We start from the raw sequence: 13,479 nt of genomic DNA, 5'->3' as shown, positions 1-13,479 counted from the left end.
AGAATGGACTGGTTGGATCTCCTTGCAGTCCAAGGGACTCTCAAGAGTCTTTTCCAACACCACAGTTCAAACGCATCAATTCTTCAGCACTCAGCTTTCTTCACAGTCCCACTCTCTCATCCATACATGACCACTGGAAAAACCATAGCCTTGACTAGACGGAACTTTGTTAGCAAAGTAATGTCTCTGCTTTTCAATATGCTATCTAGGTTGCTCATAACTTTCGTTCCTAGGAGTAAGCGTCTTTTAATTTCATGGCTGCAGTCACCATCTGCAGTGATTTTGGAGACCCAAAAAATAAAGTCTGACACTGTTTCCACTGTTTCCCCATCTATTTGCCATGAAGTGATGGGACCACATGCCATGATCTTCGTTTTCTGAATGTTGAGCTTTAAGCCAACTTTTTCACTCTCCTCTTTCACTTTCATCAAGAGGCTTTTTAGTTCCTCTTCACTTTCTGCCAAAAGGGTGGTGTCATCTGGATATCTGAAGTTATTGATATTTCTCCCAGCAATCTTGATTCCAGCTTGTGCTTCTTCCAGCCCAGCGTTTCTCATGTTTGGAAACTATTAAATAAGAATACCATCCTTCTTCATGAAGATTTATTGTTGTTGAGTGACTTTAGTCGTGTCTGACTCTTTTGTGACCCGATGGACTGTAACCCGCTGGGCTCCTCTGTCCACGGGACTTCCTAGGCAAAAATACTGGATTGGGTTGCCATTTCCTTCTCCAGGGGATCTTCCCAACCCAGGAATCGAACCTGCATCTCCATGGATCTCCTGTGTCTCCTGCACTGGCAGGTGGATTCTTTTACTGCTGAGCCACCAGGTAAGCACTCTTCATGAAGATACTTTGGACTGTTTTCTTTCTTTACCTTGAGAATCTCAAAACTAGTTTTATGGCTACTATATAATTTTATCAGGCAATACTTGATATATATGTGCATATACAATTCAATGAATATATATTTTAATGAAATTTAAAAGAATTCCTTTTTAAGTAATTAAATTCCATTTGATATATTATAGTATCAAACAGGGATTTATTACAGTAATATAATTTGATATATTACAGTAATAATCAGGAGAAATGCAAAGCAGAGTTTTTTACTCAAGCAATGACATGGTTAACTTAGTTCCCATTCTTACTCCAAACAAGAAAAATAGTTATCAGTGATTAATATGTTCATACACACATATATATATTCACAGTTTTAATCAAATTTAAGACACTGGAAATTTTAATACCAAGTGCATATAATTTGAACATATTAAATCTTTGAAACAAATTTTCTATATGTAATCAAAAAATAAATGACTGAGATCTAAGCCTTATATTTTTAGGCACACTTTATCATATGAAATTTTGGTCTCAGTTTTAGTTATTTAAATCTTGGTCTCAATTTTAGGGATATTTATTTAATGGTTTAAAGTGTACCAAACTATTTTTCTTAAAGCCTTACTCTGTAATAGAGATTCCCATGCTTTGTAACTGTATGAATGCACATTTTAAGAAATAAGTTAAAAATGATTGGAAAGAATACACATTCTCCAAAATTAGTCTGTAAGAATAAAAAAATCCCCTCCCATTTTCAGGAAGTCAGTAGTCCCCAACTCTCAAACATATATTTTCATTTGTACTGAAAGTCATTTTTTGTCTACTTTGGAAATTACAAATATACAGTATGGAAAATGGTGTAATTACAACACAAATATCCATTGACTAGATGTAACAAATAGCTTCTATTTTACCTCATAAAATATTATTCTTATGCTAAAGAATTTTAAAGAAAATTATAGTAATCATGAAATTTTACTCCTAAATGCTTCATTACAAATTTCCAAAAAAATAAGGGTATTTTGCCACATAACCACAATATTGTTAGCAAATCTAACAAAATCAACAATAATCCCCTCATACTACCTGACACCCAATAAAAGCATTTTTCAAGAAGAAATTACTCTTAGAAAGAGAAGAAATAACATAAACCCCAAGATAAAACCTGAAAGGATTATATTTAAATATTTAGGATCCTAATAGTTTCCTGTGATAGACCACAAAATAGCTCCCTCCCCTGTGAAAAATAAGATGTTTTTTCCCATTAAATCATGAGAATGGACAATATAAACCTGAAATTCTTCCATAATATATCTCTGTGTATAGATATAACCAATGGAGTAGGTAATTGATCTTGAAAGGTATTTTTTGAAGAATACAAATTCCTCAAATCTTTAGTTTTCACTGAAACTGGCTTTACATATTCCCTCCCCCCATACGAGAAACATAAATTTCAGAGCTAAAGCATAAAACAGATCATTGTTTCCCATAGCAGAACAGATCACCAATCAGTTCACAAAAACTGGATTTCTAAAATTAACTACTTTTGTTCACATTTTATCTTAAATTATGTTAAAGGTTTATAGAGTGTCAAGTCTCAAAATGTACTAACTAGGTTTTTATTTCTGATAACTATACTTTCCTTAATAACATGAATTGCTAAGAGTTTGAAAGGTACCAGTTTTTCTGATTATGCATTAATACCATTAGAACCTGTATATTGAATATTCACAGAAGCATATATAATTTCCAAAGCTGCTAACTTTTTTTTACAACAATATTTCTTGTCAGTTTCAGTAATATTGCAAACAAATAGGTTATACTTTGACAAAACTGCTAACTAAACACCATGGTATATGTTAACAAGACTCACATGTATAGCACAAGGTTGCTAAGAATAAGAATATTGTTCATGATTGCTATGTTCATGAAATAGAATGTAAAAGTGGTTAACAGCAAAAAAGTGACTCATGATTCTCTTTGTCAAAGTAATTTTATGTAGCCTCTTGGAAAGAAAAGACTAGAAGAGAATAATTTTGGTATTTTTAAATGGAAAAGAATGCTGAATTTAACTACACTTAAAATACATTGGTAGGATTTCTTACTTCCTCCTCCACGGGAATTGACAATATATTTCTCACAGATTCCTATTATCTATTCCTATTATCTAGATGTCCAACCATATGAATAAGTGAATGACTCATATCATTGAAATATTTCATAGGGTTTTATGTTGATTATTTCAGGGGAAAAATCCCACTTTATCTTCCAGCAGAAAAAAATGTTTGGCAATTATGATTAAAATATGGGAAAACAGGAGTTTATATGAGGCTTAAGATTTAGGATTTAATCCACTATTAGTGTACTGGATCATTTTGCAACTTTAATAAAAATGTGTACTACGAAATTGCTTTTATGTTTGGCATCTATTTGTTGCTTATTTTGTAAATAATTTTAAGATATCCTAGAGAGGCTTGAATCGCTTGAGGATAAATCATAAAAAAGACATTTATGGGTATTTGCAAGAACGACTGGCATAAACGAGAAAACGCAGTGCTCAAAAACCACTGAGTCACAGTTCAATGATGTATAAGGTGAGATGTGCCCAGGGCTGGTTTCATGGGCTGCAACCAGTGCAGTCCCTCAGAAGCCCACTGCTCAGAAGGACCCCATGTTGGGGTATAACACTGAGAGGGCACTGCAGCGAAATTCTCACATTTTACTTGTGAATTTGTCTTTTGTAAATGAAGTCCAATGGGACCCTGGAGTATATACTAGGGACTTAGAGCTTACTTCCTTGCCTCCCTAGATATGTTCTGTTGCCAGCTTCCTGGTGCTCTGGACCCTGTCTGGCCTTGTTCCCCACCCCCACCCATTAATTACCATGGCTGCTTTCTACCCAGAGCAGCAGTAAGACTGCATTAGCTGGAGAGCTGATGAGGGAGGCCCACTTTCTGCCATGTCACCCTCCAGTGGGGGGCCTGGGAGCAGGTGTGGGGAGGGCTGCGATCCAGCAAGCAGTTTGCTCTGCAATCTTGAGGCAGGGCAAGAAGTCATGTCTGCCTTGGGCTGGCCACACCACAGCATTTTCACCAGATGGGGCTTCTTTGCCTATCCCATTTGAGGTAAACAACACTGTCCCAGCATGGGGACTTCAATCCCTTGGGGATCACCCTCTCATCAATCATGGCTTACAGGAGCAAACTCATGTGAGGACAGATTGACTTCATCGCCAGCTTAGACCCCACACTTTCATTTTGCAGTGAGCATACAAATTATGTAGCTGGCCCTGATTGTGCCTCTTATAAAATAAACCCCCAAACCTTTATAAATATCATAGCATGTCCCATACACAGATAGGACAACTGTTTTTAAGTGTTGTTTTTAGGAGACTATTATCCTGTTTCTCCCAGTTATCAAAAGCATAGTATACTAAATTAGGTGGTTTTTGTTTAGGGGTCCTTTCCTTGGTTTCAAATTCATCCTTTAGGGAATAAGATAAAATCAAAAGGAAATCACATTTGGAAAAAGTTTGAAAAAAAAAAAACTGTACTAGTATGGGCAAACTCTCATATAAAATAAGTTGTCTCAGCTTTGATTTTCCCCTTTTATAAGGGTATTGGATTAGAACATATCCATGGGTTCTCTTAAATGTAACATAGTTTTACAAAGTCTGTAAGGCTAAATCAAAGCCAGCACATTAGTAGATGATACTTCTAACCTCACCTTAATTAATTACTTTCAAGGGTTCTTGAGTGTGCTACAGAAAAACTAAAATATAAAACATAACAGCTCTATTGCAAGCAACTCAAAATCTCAAGTAGCCACGTTAAGAGTTAAGTTCAAGTCATAGTTACTAAAAGGCACCCGTGATCACCTCCTTATTCCATTGCTAAATAAATTCGTATTTCCCGAACTAAGGATGAGAATTCCTTTCTTCCAAAGTTTGGGTGTCCAAAATCCTAGCAGTCTTCTCCTGGCCCCTGACATGCAAAACAGAGTCTGAAAGGCAAATATCTGAAGTGAAGTAAAAGGAAGTGAAGAGGTCTGATAATGGTATCTCTCTTAGCATTGCTGGATTGGAGTTCAGGCCAGGAGTCTCTGTGGTATCTCTGCACATGCCTGGCCATTGCAGAGATGTCTCTTGTGGTTCTGAGTCAACTTATGCTATCAACTATGGATTAGAGTTAATGATCCCAAAGAGACAGGATCAGTTTGGGTGGTTATCCAAGAGATTTAGTACAAAATTTCCCACACCTCCAAGGGCTCTCCTACAAATCCTCTAAATACAACAAAACAGAAACTCAAAACAGACACATGGTTCTATTTGCATATAGAATTTCAGCTTAGATTTCAAGCCAGATCAATCTCTGATCATGGAGAGAACAAGATGAAATTTACCTTGGTGGGATCACCATGCTACACAACTGCTGTAATACTTGACTTGCATTTCCCAAAATTACATAATTCTCACAGGTCATCATCTAGCTAGAAATATACCACAGTGCCCAATTCTTGTGATTAAACCCTGTATTGGGAAAGATGAAAATCTCAGAGACACATAAATTTTATACACACATTAAGAAAGGTTGTCATGGCAACTTTGCTTGAAGATATGTATTTTTAAATCTAAGTAAGTTTAACATTCAAAACACATTTGCATCTCCCTCAAAGGCTCTGCATCAAGAATATTAAAAAAATTTTTCCCAATTCCTTCTGAATCTACACCTCCTTGAAAGCTTAACAAAATCCCTATGAATATAATAGCAGCACTGACTTAAGCACCCGTCTTCAGAAAGCTATCTGAAGCTATTAAGAAAATCCAAAATGAAAGCCCAAGAATATTACTCTTCTACTCCCAGAGGCTCTAGGCTTCTCCCTCCAAAATTTTAAACTGTGAGCAGGTTACCATATAATCTCTACAATATCCTTTTAAGCTCTAAAAATTAATTATCTATTAGCTGATGACCTTGCAATACAAACAACAAATCATAAAAGATAAACCACTTAGTGATACAGTATAATTGGACAAGTCATAGAAATTTGGACAAAAATCTCTGTTTAACCTAGTCAAACCAATTCCTAGCTTTGTTTCTTCTCACTCTAAATGATCTCCAGTATTCCTATTCATCATCAATGTTGACAGTTTTCCTTGGTAAGATATGTAGTTTAATTCTCTTGCTCATGAACTAAAAATAACAAAAATAATGGTTTGACTCCCAACAGTTCCTTGCCCTTCTTCCCTCCTTGTACCTGTAACGGAAGCCTTCTGTTTGTCGTGTAGTCAGCTACAAGTTCCTTCTTCTGTCCCTTTCAGCCACTAACCTGAAGGGTCTTTGAGTTGCTTCCAAACCAAGGACCTAGAGAACTCAAGTGCTAGAAAGTTAAGCTTCGGCACATGAGATTTTGGGGTTCTTCCTCCTGGGGTGAAGCACAGAAGACAGAGAGCAAAGTAAGTTCCATGTCTGTTTGGCTCACTGCTATATCCCCAGCATCTGGCATAAGATCTGGCATACAGGAAGGGACCAATAAAAAATGTTGCCTGACTAAATGGTTCACAGTCTTTAGACAGAAATGGAAGTCATGAGGAGAGAGTCAGTAGAGTACAAGGGCTCTAACAAGGAAAAATAGTAGAGGTAAGGGAGTGAGAGAATATGGAATTCAGGTGAATTGGAATGACTAGGTCACTCCTAGCCTGGAGAATTTCTGGACCATGCACAGATTAAAGAACTAGCAAAGACAGATGTTCCTACTTGTCTATATAGATCACTTTGGACAAAAAGGGCTCTGTTCTGTGAACACTACATTTCCATGAAACACCAGTTTTTCAGGATAATAGGCGTAACCTGTAAAGGGGTACCTTCATCAAATACATTTGGAACATTCAGTGTTACATCAAGTTAAAATAGGTTTCCTTACATTAGAACTTCTCAGCTCTTCCAGTATAATATGCATTTACAGGTGTCTGAGAAAGAACATGCATACACACAATCTGAGAATGAATATGATCAAGGAAATTTTTTCACAGAGTATCTCAGAAGATAGGGTACCGTGAGACACTTTGGGAAATAATACTCTTGCTAACATAATAAAGAACTCTGATCCTTACATATTTTCTAGTTTAATGATAATCTGATGATAAGATATAGAGGAACAAAGGTCTCCTTGCTTACCAACTATTCTGGCTGATACTTTGTAGAACTATAGCTGATTATAAATCTATGTTCACACTTAATACAGACATCACTGAAAGATGTCCATAAAACATCTTCTTAAATACTTCCAGCAATACATATCACAAAGTACTATTAGCATTAGAAGTAGTTTGGTTTTCTTTATCAACTATTAAGTACCTTTAATAATTTCCTATATGTGCGTAGAAAACTTCAATAAAGATTTCATTGATTTATTCAAAAATATTTACTGATTGCCATTTGGAGACAGGTACCTTACAACTTTATCCATGATAGTTACCATAGTAGGGTAACAGATTCGCTTTTACCATTAAGTGTTAAAAATTAAAACAAGAATTTGCAAGTATTTTAGACATACATAAAACCAAGTTTTTTTTAAAAAAACTACCAGACAGGATTATTTGTGATTTATTTACTCCTAGCAAGTTTTCCATGCTATAACAAGATCTGCTTCTAATCTGAAGAAAGACAGCCACCAAACCATAAACTGCCTGAATGGGAAGCACACTGGAAGAAGGAATGTCATTTCCTGCCTTTTTGTTTATTGTCTGGATATTTTAAAAAATCGCTTCAAGCTCAAATTTTACAATTATCCGTAAAATTCTATAAATCAAACATAAAATTAATTTCTACTTTCAAAGTCTACCCCCCCCAAACAAGACCTTACAAAAATGAAGTAACGAAAGAAAACGTTTAAAATGTATTAAACAAAAAGTAGACCATGTTGTTCTGACCGCAATGGGTAAAAATATACGTATGTGGGAACAGGCAAAAAACTTAAAACAGCTGTACAAATGGCAATTGAGTTGGCAGTATTAGTTTTGAGAGTTCTTTTAATACCTGTTACATTGCTCTTCTATAAACTGTACATCATTTGAAACTACTGCTTCTCTCTTAAGAACAAAACCCCACTATACCCCACTGATGATATTAAGATAATCTGAAGTTTAGATCTTTCAGTTTCTTAGCTAGTATTTGCTATCTTCATATACAGTTCTATTTCTTCTTGCAAGAATGAAGAACTATTTTTTGTTTTAATTGGAGGACAACTGCTTTACAATATTGTGTTGGCCTCTGCCATATATCATCAGCAAGTGTCAGCCCCCTCCCTACAGCCCCTCCCTCCTGAACACACCTCCCATCTCTCACCTGATCCCACCCCTCTGGGTTGTCACACAACCCTGGGTTGAGCTCCCTGTCACACAGGATGTTCCCACTTGCTGTCTGTTTTACATTTGGTAATGGATATGTTTCCATGCTGTTCTCTCAATCCATCCCACCCACTCCACCCCCACTGTGTCCACACGTCTGTGCTCCACATCTGTCTCCATTGCTGCCCCGCACGTAAGTTCATCAGTAACATCTTTCTAGATTCCATACGCATGCATTAATAGACAATATTTGATTTTCTCTTTCTGACTTACTTCACTCTGTGTAATAGACTCTAGGTTCACCCACCTCAAGTTAGTCCCACCAGCACCTACAGTCACGTTCTAAGGACTAAATGAGATGGGTATATAAAGAAGCTGGTTGGTGACAAACGCTTTCTCCAGTCCCATGCTCTGCTTTCAGCAAGTTTGGGTCTCACTCCTTTTTATCAGTGCAGGTCACTTACCACACTCAAAACAACACTGTACGGAGCCCTGCTGGCCTTGCGGGTTTCTGGCTTCTGCAGGAACAGTAACAGCTTTGTTACCTCCCCCTACTCCTCCCCTTCTACCTTCATCACTGGTCTCAGGAACTTAGGAAACAGGCACAGGACTGGCAAAGAAGAAAAACAAGGCCACTAGCATCATTTTGTTGACATTATCAAAATCCACCCTTGAAATAGTGTTTCTCTCGTAGCTGTCTTCTCGCAGCTCCCAAAGGACTCCTTGATTCTACTGGCCATGTCTTCACTTTTATACACTCAGTAGAATTATACCTTTTTAAGCAATTTTCAATCTGTCAACATAACCACATGTGAAAAAAAAAAGTACAGTTTATAACAGGCGACAGTACTTTTTATGGATCTGAAGAAAAAAATCAAGATGTCTTCAGAGAAGAATGTTAATGTTTCCCTCAGAGTCCAAAAACGACAACAAAGATTCTTAAAATGCCCTCTTAAAAGGTAAAATGCCACCCCAATTTCAACTTAATTATATCAAAAATTTTTCTTAGGCTAGTGGAGTAATTTCATTTTTTTAAGTGCTCACTGTAATACCTACATTATGTTTTGACTTTAGCAGCTTGAGTTTATTAATATATAACTGTTTTGATAGAATGGATGGAGAAGTAAGGCCATTTTTAAAGCTGAAAAGAATAACAATATCTGAGAAGAGAAAAAGGGGAAGAGAAAAATTGGCAAGTCTGTATTTACTTCTGAGTGAGAACAGTAATGTCTCAGTTGTAGAAAACGTTATTGGTTAATAACACATTAAATGAGAGAACTTTATGTATATCTGTGAAAAGTATATGTAGATAAAAGAGTAGAAAGATTAACCTCAGAAGCTGAACACTGGTTAAGCTCAAACAGTGGGGATGGAATTTCCTATTTTTGTGCTTCTATATTTCCTAGATTTTTCTACAATAACCCATATAATTTTTCTAATAAAAATAGAACATTTTATCTTTAAAATACAAACTACTTTAATACGAGGGAAACAAATGAAATTTTGATACTGGATCTATAAAGAAGATAGAATCTATTTATATATATATATAAATAAAACTGCACATCTGTGGGCCAGACAACATGTTTTTCCTTTTTCCCAAACACATGCACAGAACTAATTCTGTTTTGAATTTTATTAGCACAAAGTATGGAAGAGCCCGTTCATGCCATAAGAAACGTGTTGTGTTGATGTTTTTAAAAATAAACTTCTGAACTATCAAAAAGAATGCAGATCAAAACCAGTGAAGAGATAGACTTTAAAAAGCTAAACAGCTATAAAACTTGAGAGTCCAGCCAGAGGCATGTTACAAGCATCAATAATACTGAGGCTACTAAAATTTAGGTTGCTTGACAAAGGGCCAAGACCAACAGTGAATGGATAACTTGTTTCACACATGATAAAGAGTATTTTTAAAAAATCTTAGAGAAGATGACTTATTTTTAATGTTGCAAATTAGTTATGTAAATCTGTAAAAATTTGCTTATGTACCTGATTCTTCTATTCTCTATTTTCCTCAAATCCAATCATTATTAAGCACTGTTTCTTTTCATTTATTGGCAATATGGCAACACCCTGACTCTGGCTCAGCTACCCTGTTGTTGCTAATCTCGTCTCACTAGAATTCCACTTACCTGATTTTAATGACACTTGGCATACACATCATCTGCCTCCTCTAACCTTCCACTGCCATTTTCAAAGCCAAATAAGGTACTTAGATAATAATAAAGGAAGATGCTCTGTATACACTAAGCCATAGAAAATGAAGGTAAGAGGAAATAAATGTAAAACATGCCTTCATTGAAACAACATGACGCTAAGATCTAGGACATTTCACTTAAGGTTTCCAAATTAAAATTATTCCATAAATTAAATATTTTTGACAGAAATAAAGGCTGCATCTAGTTATTACTTAGTTTCTATGCTTAACAACTCACTATTAGGTTTGAAATGTTAGCTATATAACCATAAACACAGCATAAAATGACTCTTTAACCAGAGTACATTCTTGAAACAAACTTACAAGAGAAATTCAGCAGTGTCGATAATAAGTCCATTTGCAAACATTTATCATTATTCTTCCTTTCCTCTCTATTGGCACTTGGCTTATTTCCTTCAGTTATCTTTTTAAAAACGTATTTAAAAGAAATTTTTCAAGAACAATATAACCAGAAAAAAAAAGCTAAACTAAAATACAATGCTGTCAATAAAAAAGTATTAAATATAAAACTTATCAGTACTAAAATGTAAATCTGGAACGATACTTCAAATATTTTTGAAAAAGCTCCAATAAAGAAGTATTGCTTACTAATTCTTACTAATGAGATTAATCATTTTTCTAAAAGCATATTAGCTGTTTCCCAGTAGAAGCTGTTTTGTCCATTTATCTACTGCATGTTTTCTTGCCAACTTGTATGAGCTTTTTATATGTAATATGGGATATTCTCCCTTTCTGTCATATATACTGCAAATATTCTCACCCATATTTCTTTTCTTAAAATTTGGTTTGGTTTTTAGTTAATGTTCTCTCATTTCTTAATCATAAGTTCATTATGGTTAGGATATAACATAATAAGTAAATTTAGGAATTGCTTTTTCTACAAATGAGAATTAGTGGAATAATATAGTACTACTAAGATTTTCAGCAAAAATGGACAGACAAGCCTCATTCTTGATTTGCTTCTTAGAAGGGACATTTCAAAACACATTCAAAAACAACTATATAATTTTCCAAATGATTCAGAACTGTTCAAAATGATGAGCAATGTATAAGTCATGAAATGAACACTGTTGTCTGGGAATGCACAATAGCAAATACACGGTATATTATTCACTGAATTACTCAAACCTAATAACAATAATTAAACACAAATTACTTTATACTTTGAAAATAAAAACATTAATCCAATAAATAAAATTATGAAGTCTTTTTCCCCCCTTTAAAGAGATTTACCATAACTATGAAAAGGAGTTAATATTATTTTTCTTTTTTACAAACATCTGGAAAATATTACTGTGCAAAATAATTTATCTTCAAGAATATTAATTTTAGAAATCAAACCAAGGCTAAGAAAATAGAAATAATGGCATAGAAAGTGATAAGACAAAAGTTAAAAGCAGAAGGCCTCCCATTAAAATGATCACTATACTGATCCAATGAATATAAGTGTATATGGTGCATCAAGAAATTCCGGTATACAAAAGTCCAAATTTACATGATGAAGTATTTATTAATAGGTGTTTATTTTATACAATGATGCTTGGTTTCTAAAAGGATTCAATACAGATTTTCTAAATGATCATTTTCTTCAACAAAGTTAAATGCATACAACTTTAATATCTCTTTGAGACAGTGATCCAAGCTTCCTCTTTGGATGATGTCACCAGTTCATACTTAGTTTCAATAACTTGTCCCTCCACAGAAAGGAGGTGCAGTCTCCTCAGCAGAACACTCAAAAGCACTGCGGCCACCATATAGGCAAACCTAGTCAGGAAGAGAGTGACAGGGTTACCAAAGATCAATGATTATTTATACAATTTAACTTTTAAATTTAATTTATACAATTTATACAGATTGTTCATTCTCATCAACAGTGATTATCAAAATTTTAAGTACAAAGTCTGACTTCTTTCCTTTCATTTTCCTTTATCATCTCACCTCAACTCTGGGCATTCCCGTGTGCCTGAAAATCCAAGCAAGGAGAAAGTTTTCATTACAGATTCATCATCAAAACGCTCTGGATCAAACCTAAAAAGAAGAATTGGGGCCAGTCAAACAGAGCTCCACTGGCACGGCATGTATTTACACTATTAGAACACAGGTATGTAATAAAGTTTAAAAACTACTAAAGCTAGAAACTGCTGTCACATTATATTTCATTTTGACTTTTTATGTTCCTAAACTACTGAACATATGTCTCTTTTGGCTTACTTTATTATTTCTAAACAATAGGCACAAAATACACTTCTCTAGAACCATCAAGGAATAAAAGCATAACAGGCACTTATATCATTTATGAGATGTAAGGATAAATTACACAAAATCACATAGTGAGTATTTACATTAAGAGTGTTCAAAATATGTTACATGAGACCATCAAATCAATATGCAAAGCATTTTACATTGCCTTTTCAATTAAATTTCATTTCTTAAAATTGAAGTCACCAGCCTTAAAATTATACACATCAAAATTATATTACATGAGGCCCAGACTTATTAATAAGTGAAGGAAATATTGGTAAATCATCTGCCTGCAATGCAGGAGACCCAGGTTCAATTCCTGGGTTGGGAAGATCCCGTGGTGAAGGAAATGGCAACTCACTCCAGTATTCTTGCCTAGAGAATCCCATGGACAGATGAGCCTGGCAGGCTACAGTCCACAGGATCACAAGAGTTGGACACAACTTAGCAACTAAACCACCATCACCAAGGATTTTTTACTGTACAGAAAAAAAGTTTTACTCGGTAAAGAGTCATGGGGAAATGGATATATTAAAACAAAATAATCAACCCACCAAGGAGCATAAAAATTCCTCTCAAAAACAAATGTTTTTAAAAGATCTAAGCTCTACTATGAGAAAAAAAAAAAAGAATTCTGCTTTCATAGTCTTTTTAAAGAGTATAAATTATCTTTTACTTTTGGAATATACTCTATTTATATTAGTCTATAGAAAAATTATATCAAATATAATCATGTTTTTCCTTTTGTAAACTAACTTGAAAATTGGGACCCTAAGTGTTTACTTGAAGATATCTATGTTTCCAGGTTAAAAGAGAATGAAACTAGATTTTTCCA

At 34.8% G+C, this 13,479-nt stretch overlaps 1 protein-coding gene across 1 annotated transcript in view; it reads right to left on the bottom strand.

Annotated features, from left to right (window-relative positions):
• Positions 1-11,927: 11,927 nt before the first annotated feature.
• LOC128071513 (cytochrome P450 20A1) overlaps positions 11,928-13,479 on the bottom strand; it is a 43,066-nt gene continuing 41,514 nt past the window's right edge. Inside the window, exons 12-13 of the mRNA XM_052664345.1 lie at positions 12,342-12,431; positions 11,928-12,167 (exon numbers count right to left, since the gene is read on the bottom strand). Of these exons, the coding sequence (XP_052520305.1) occupies positions 12,017-12,167; positions 12,342-12,431 (241 nt within the window). The 3' untranslated portion in view covers positions 11,928-12,016. The remainder of the gene's footprint in view (positions 12,168-12,341; positions 12,432-13,479) is intronic.

This window comes from Budorcas taxicolor, chromosome 2 (genome assembly GCF_023091745.1).
Source record: "Budorcas taxicolor isolate Tak-1 chromosome 2, Takin1.1, whole genome shotgun sequence".
NCBI classification, from domain to species: domain Eukaryota; kingdom Metazoa; phylum Chordata; class Mammalia; order Artiodactyla; family Bovidae; genus Budorcas; species Budorcas taxicolor.
The sequence above is the reverse complement of the archived record's forward strand: the minus strand, read 5'-3'. Positions and strand labels throughout refer to the sequence as shown.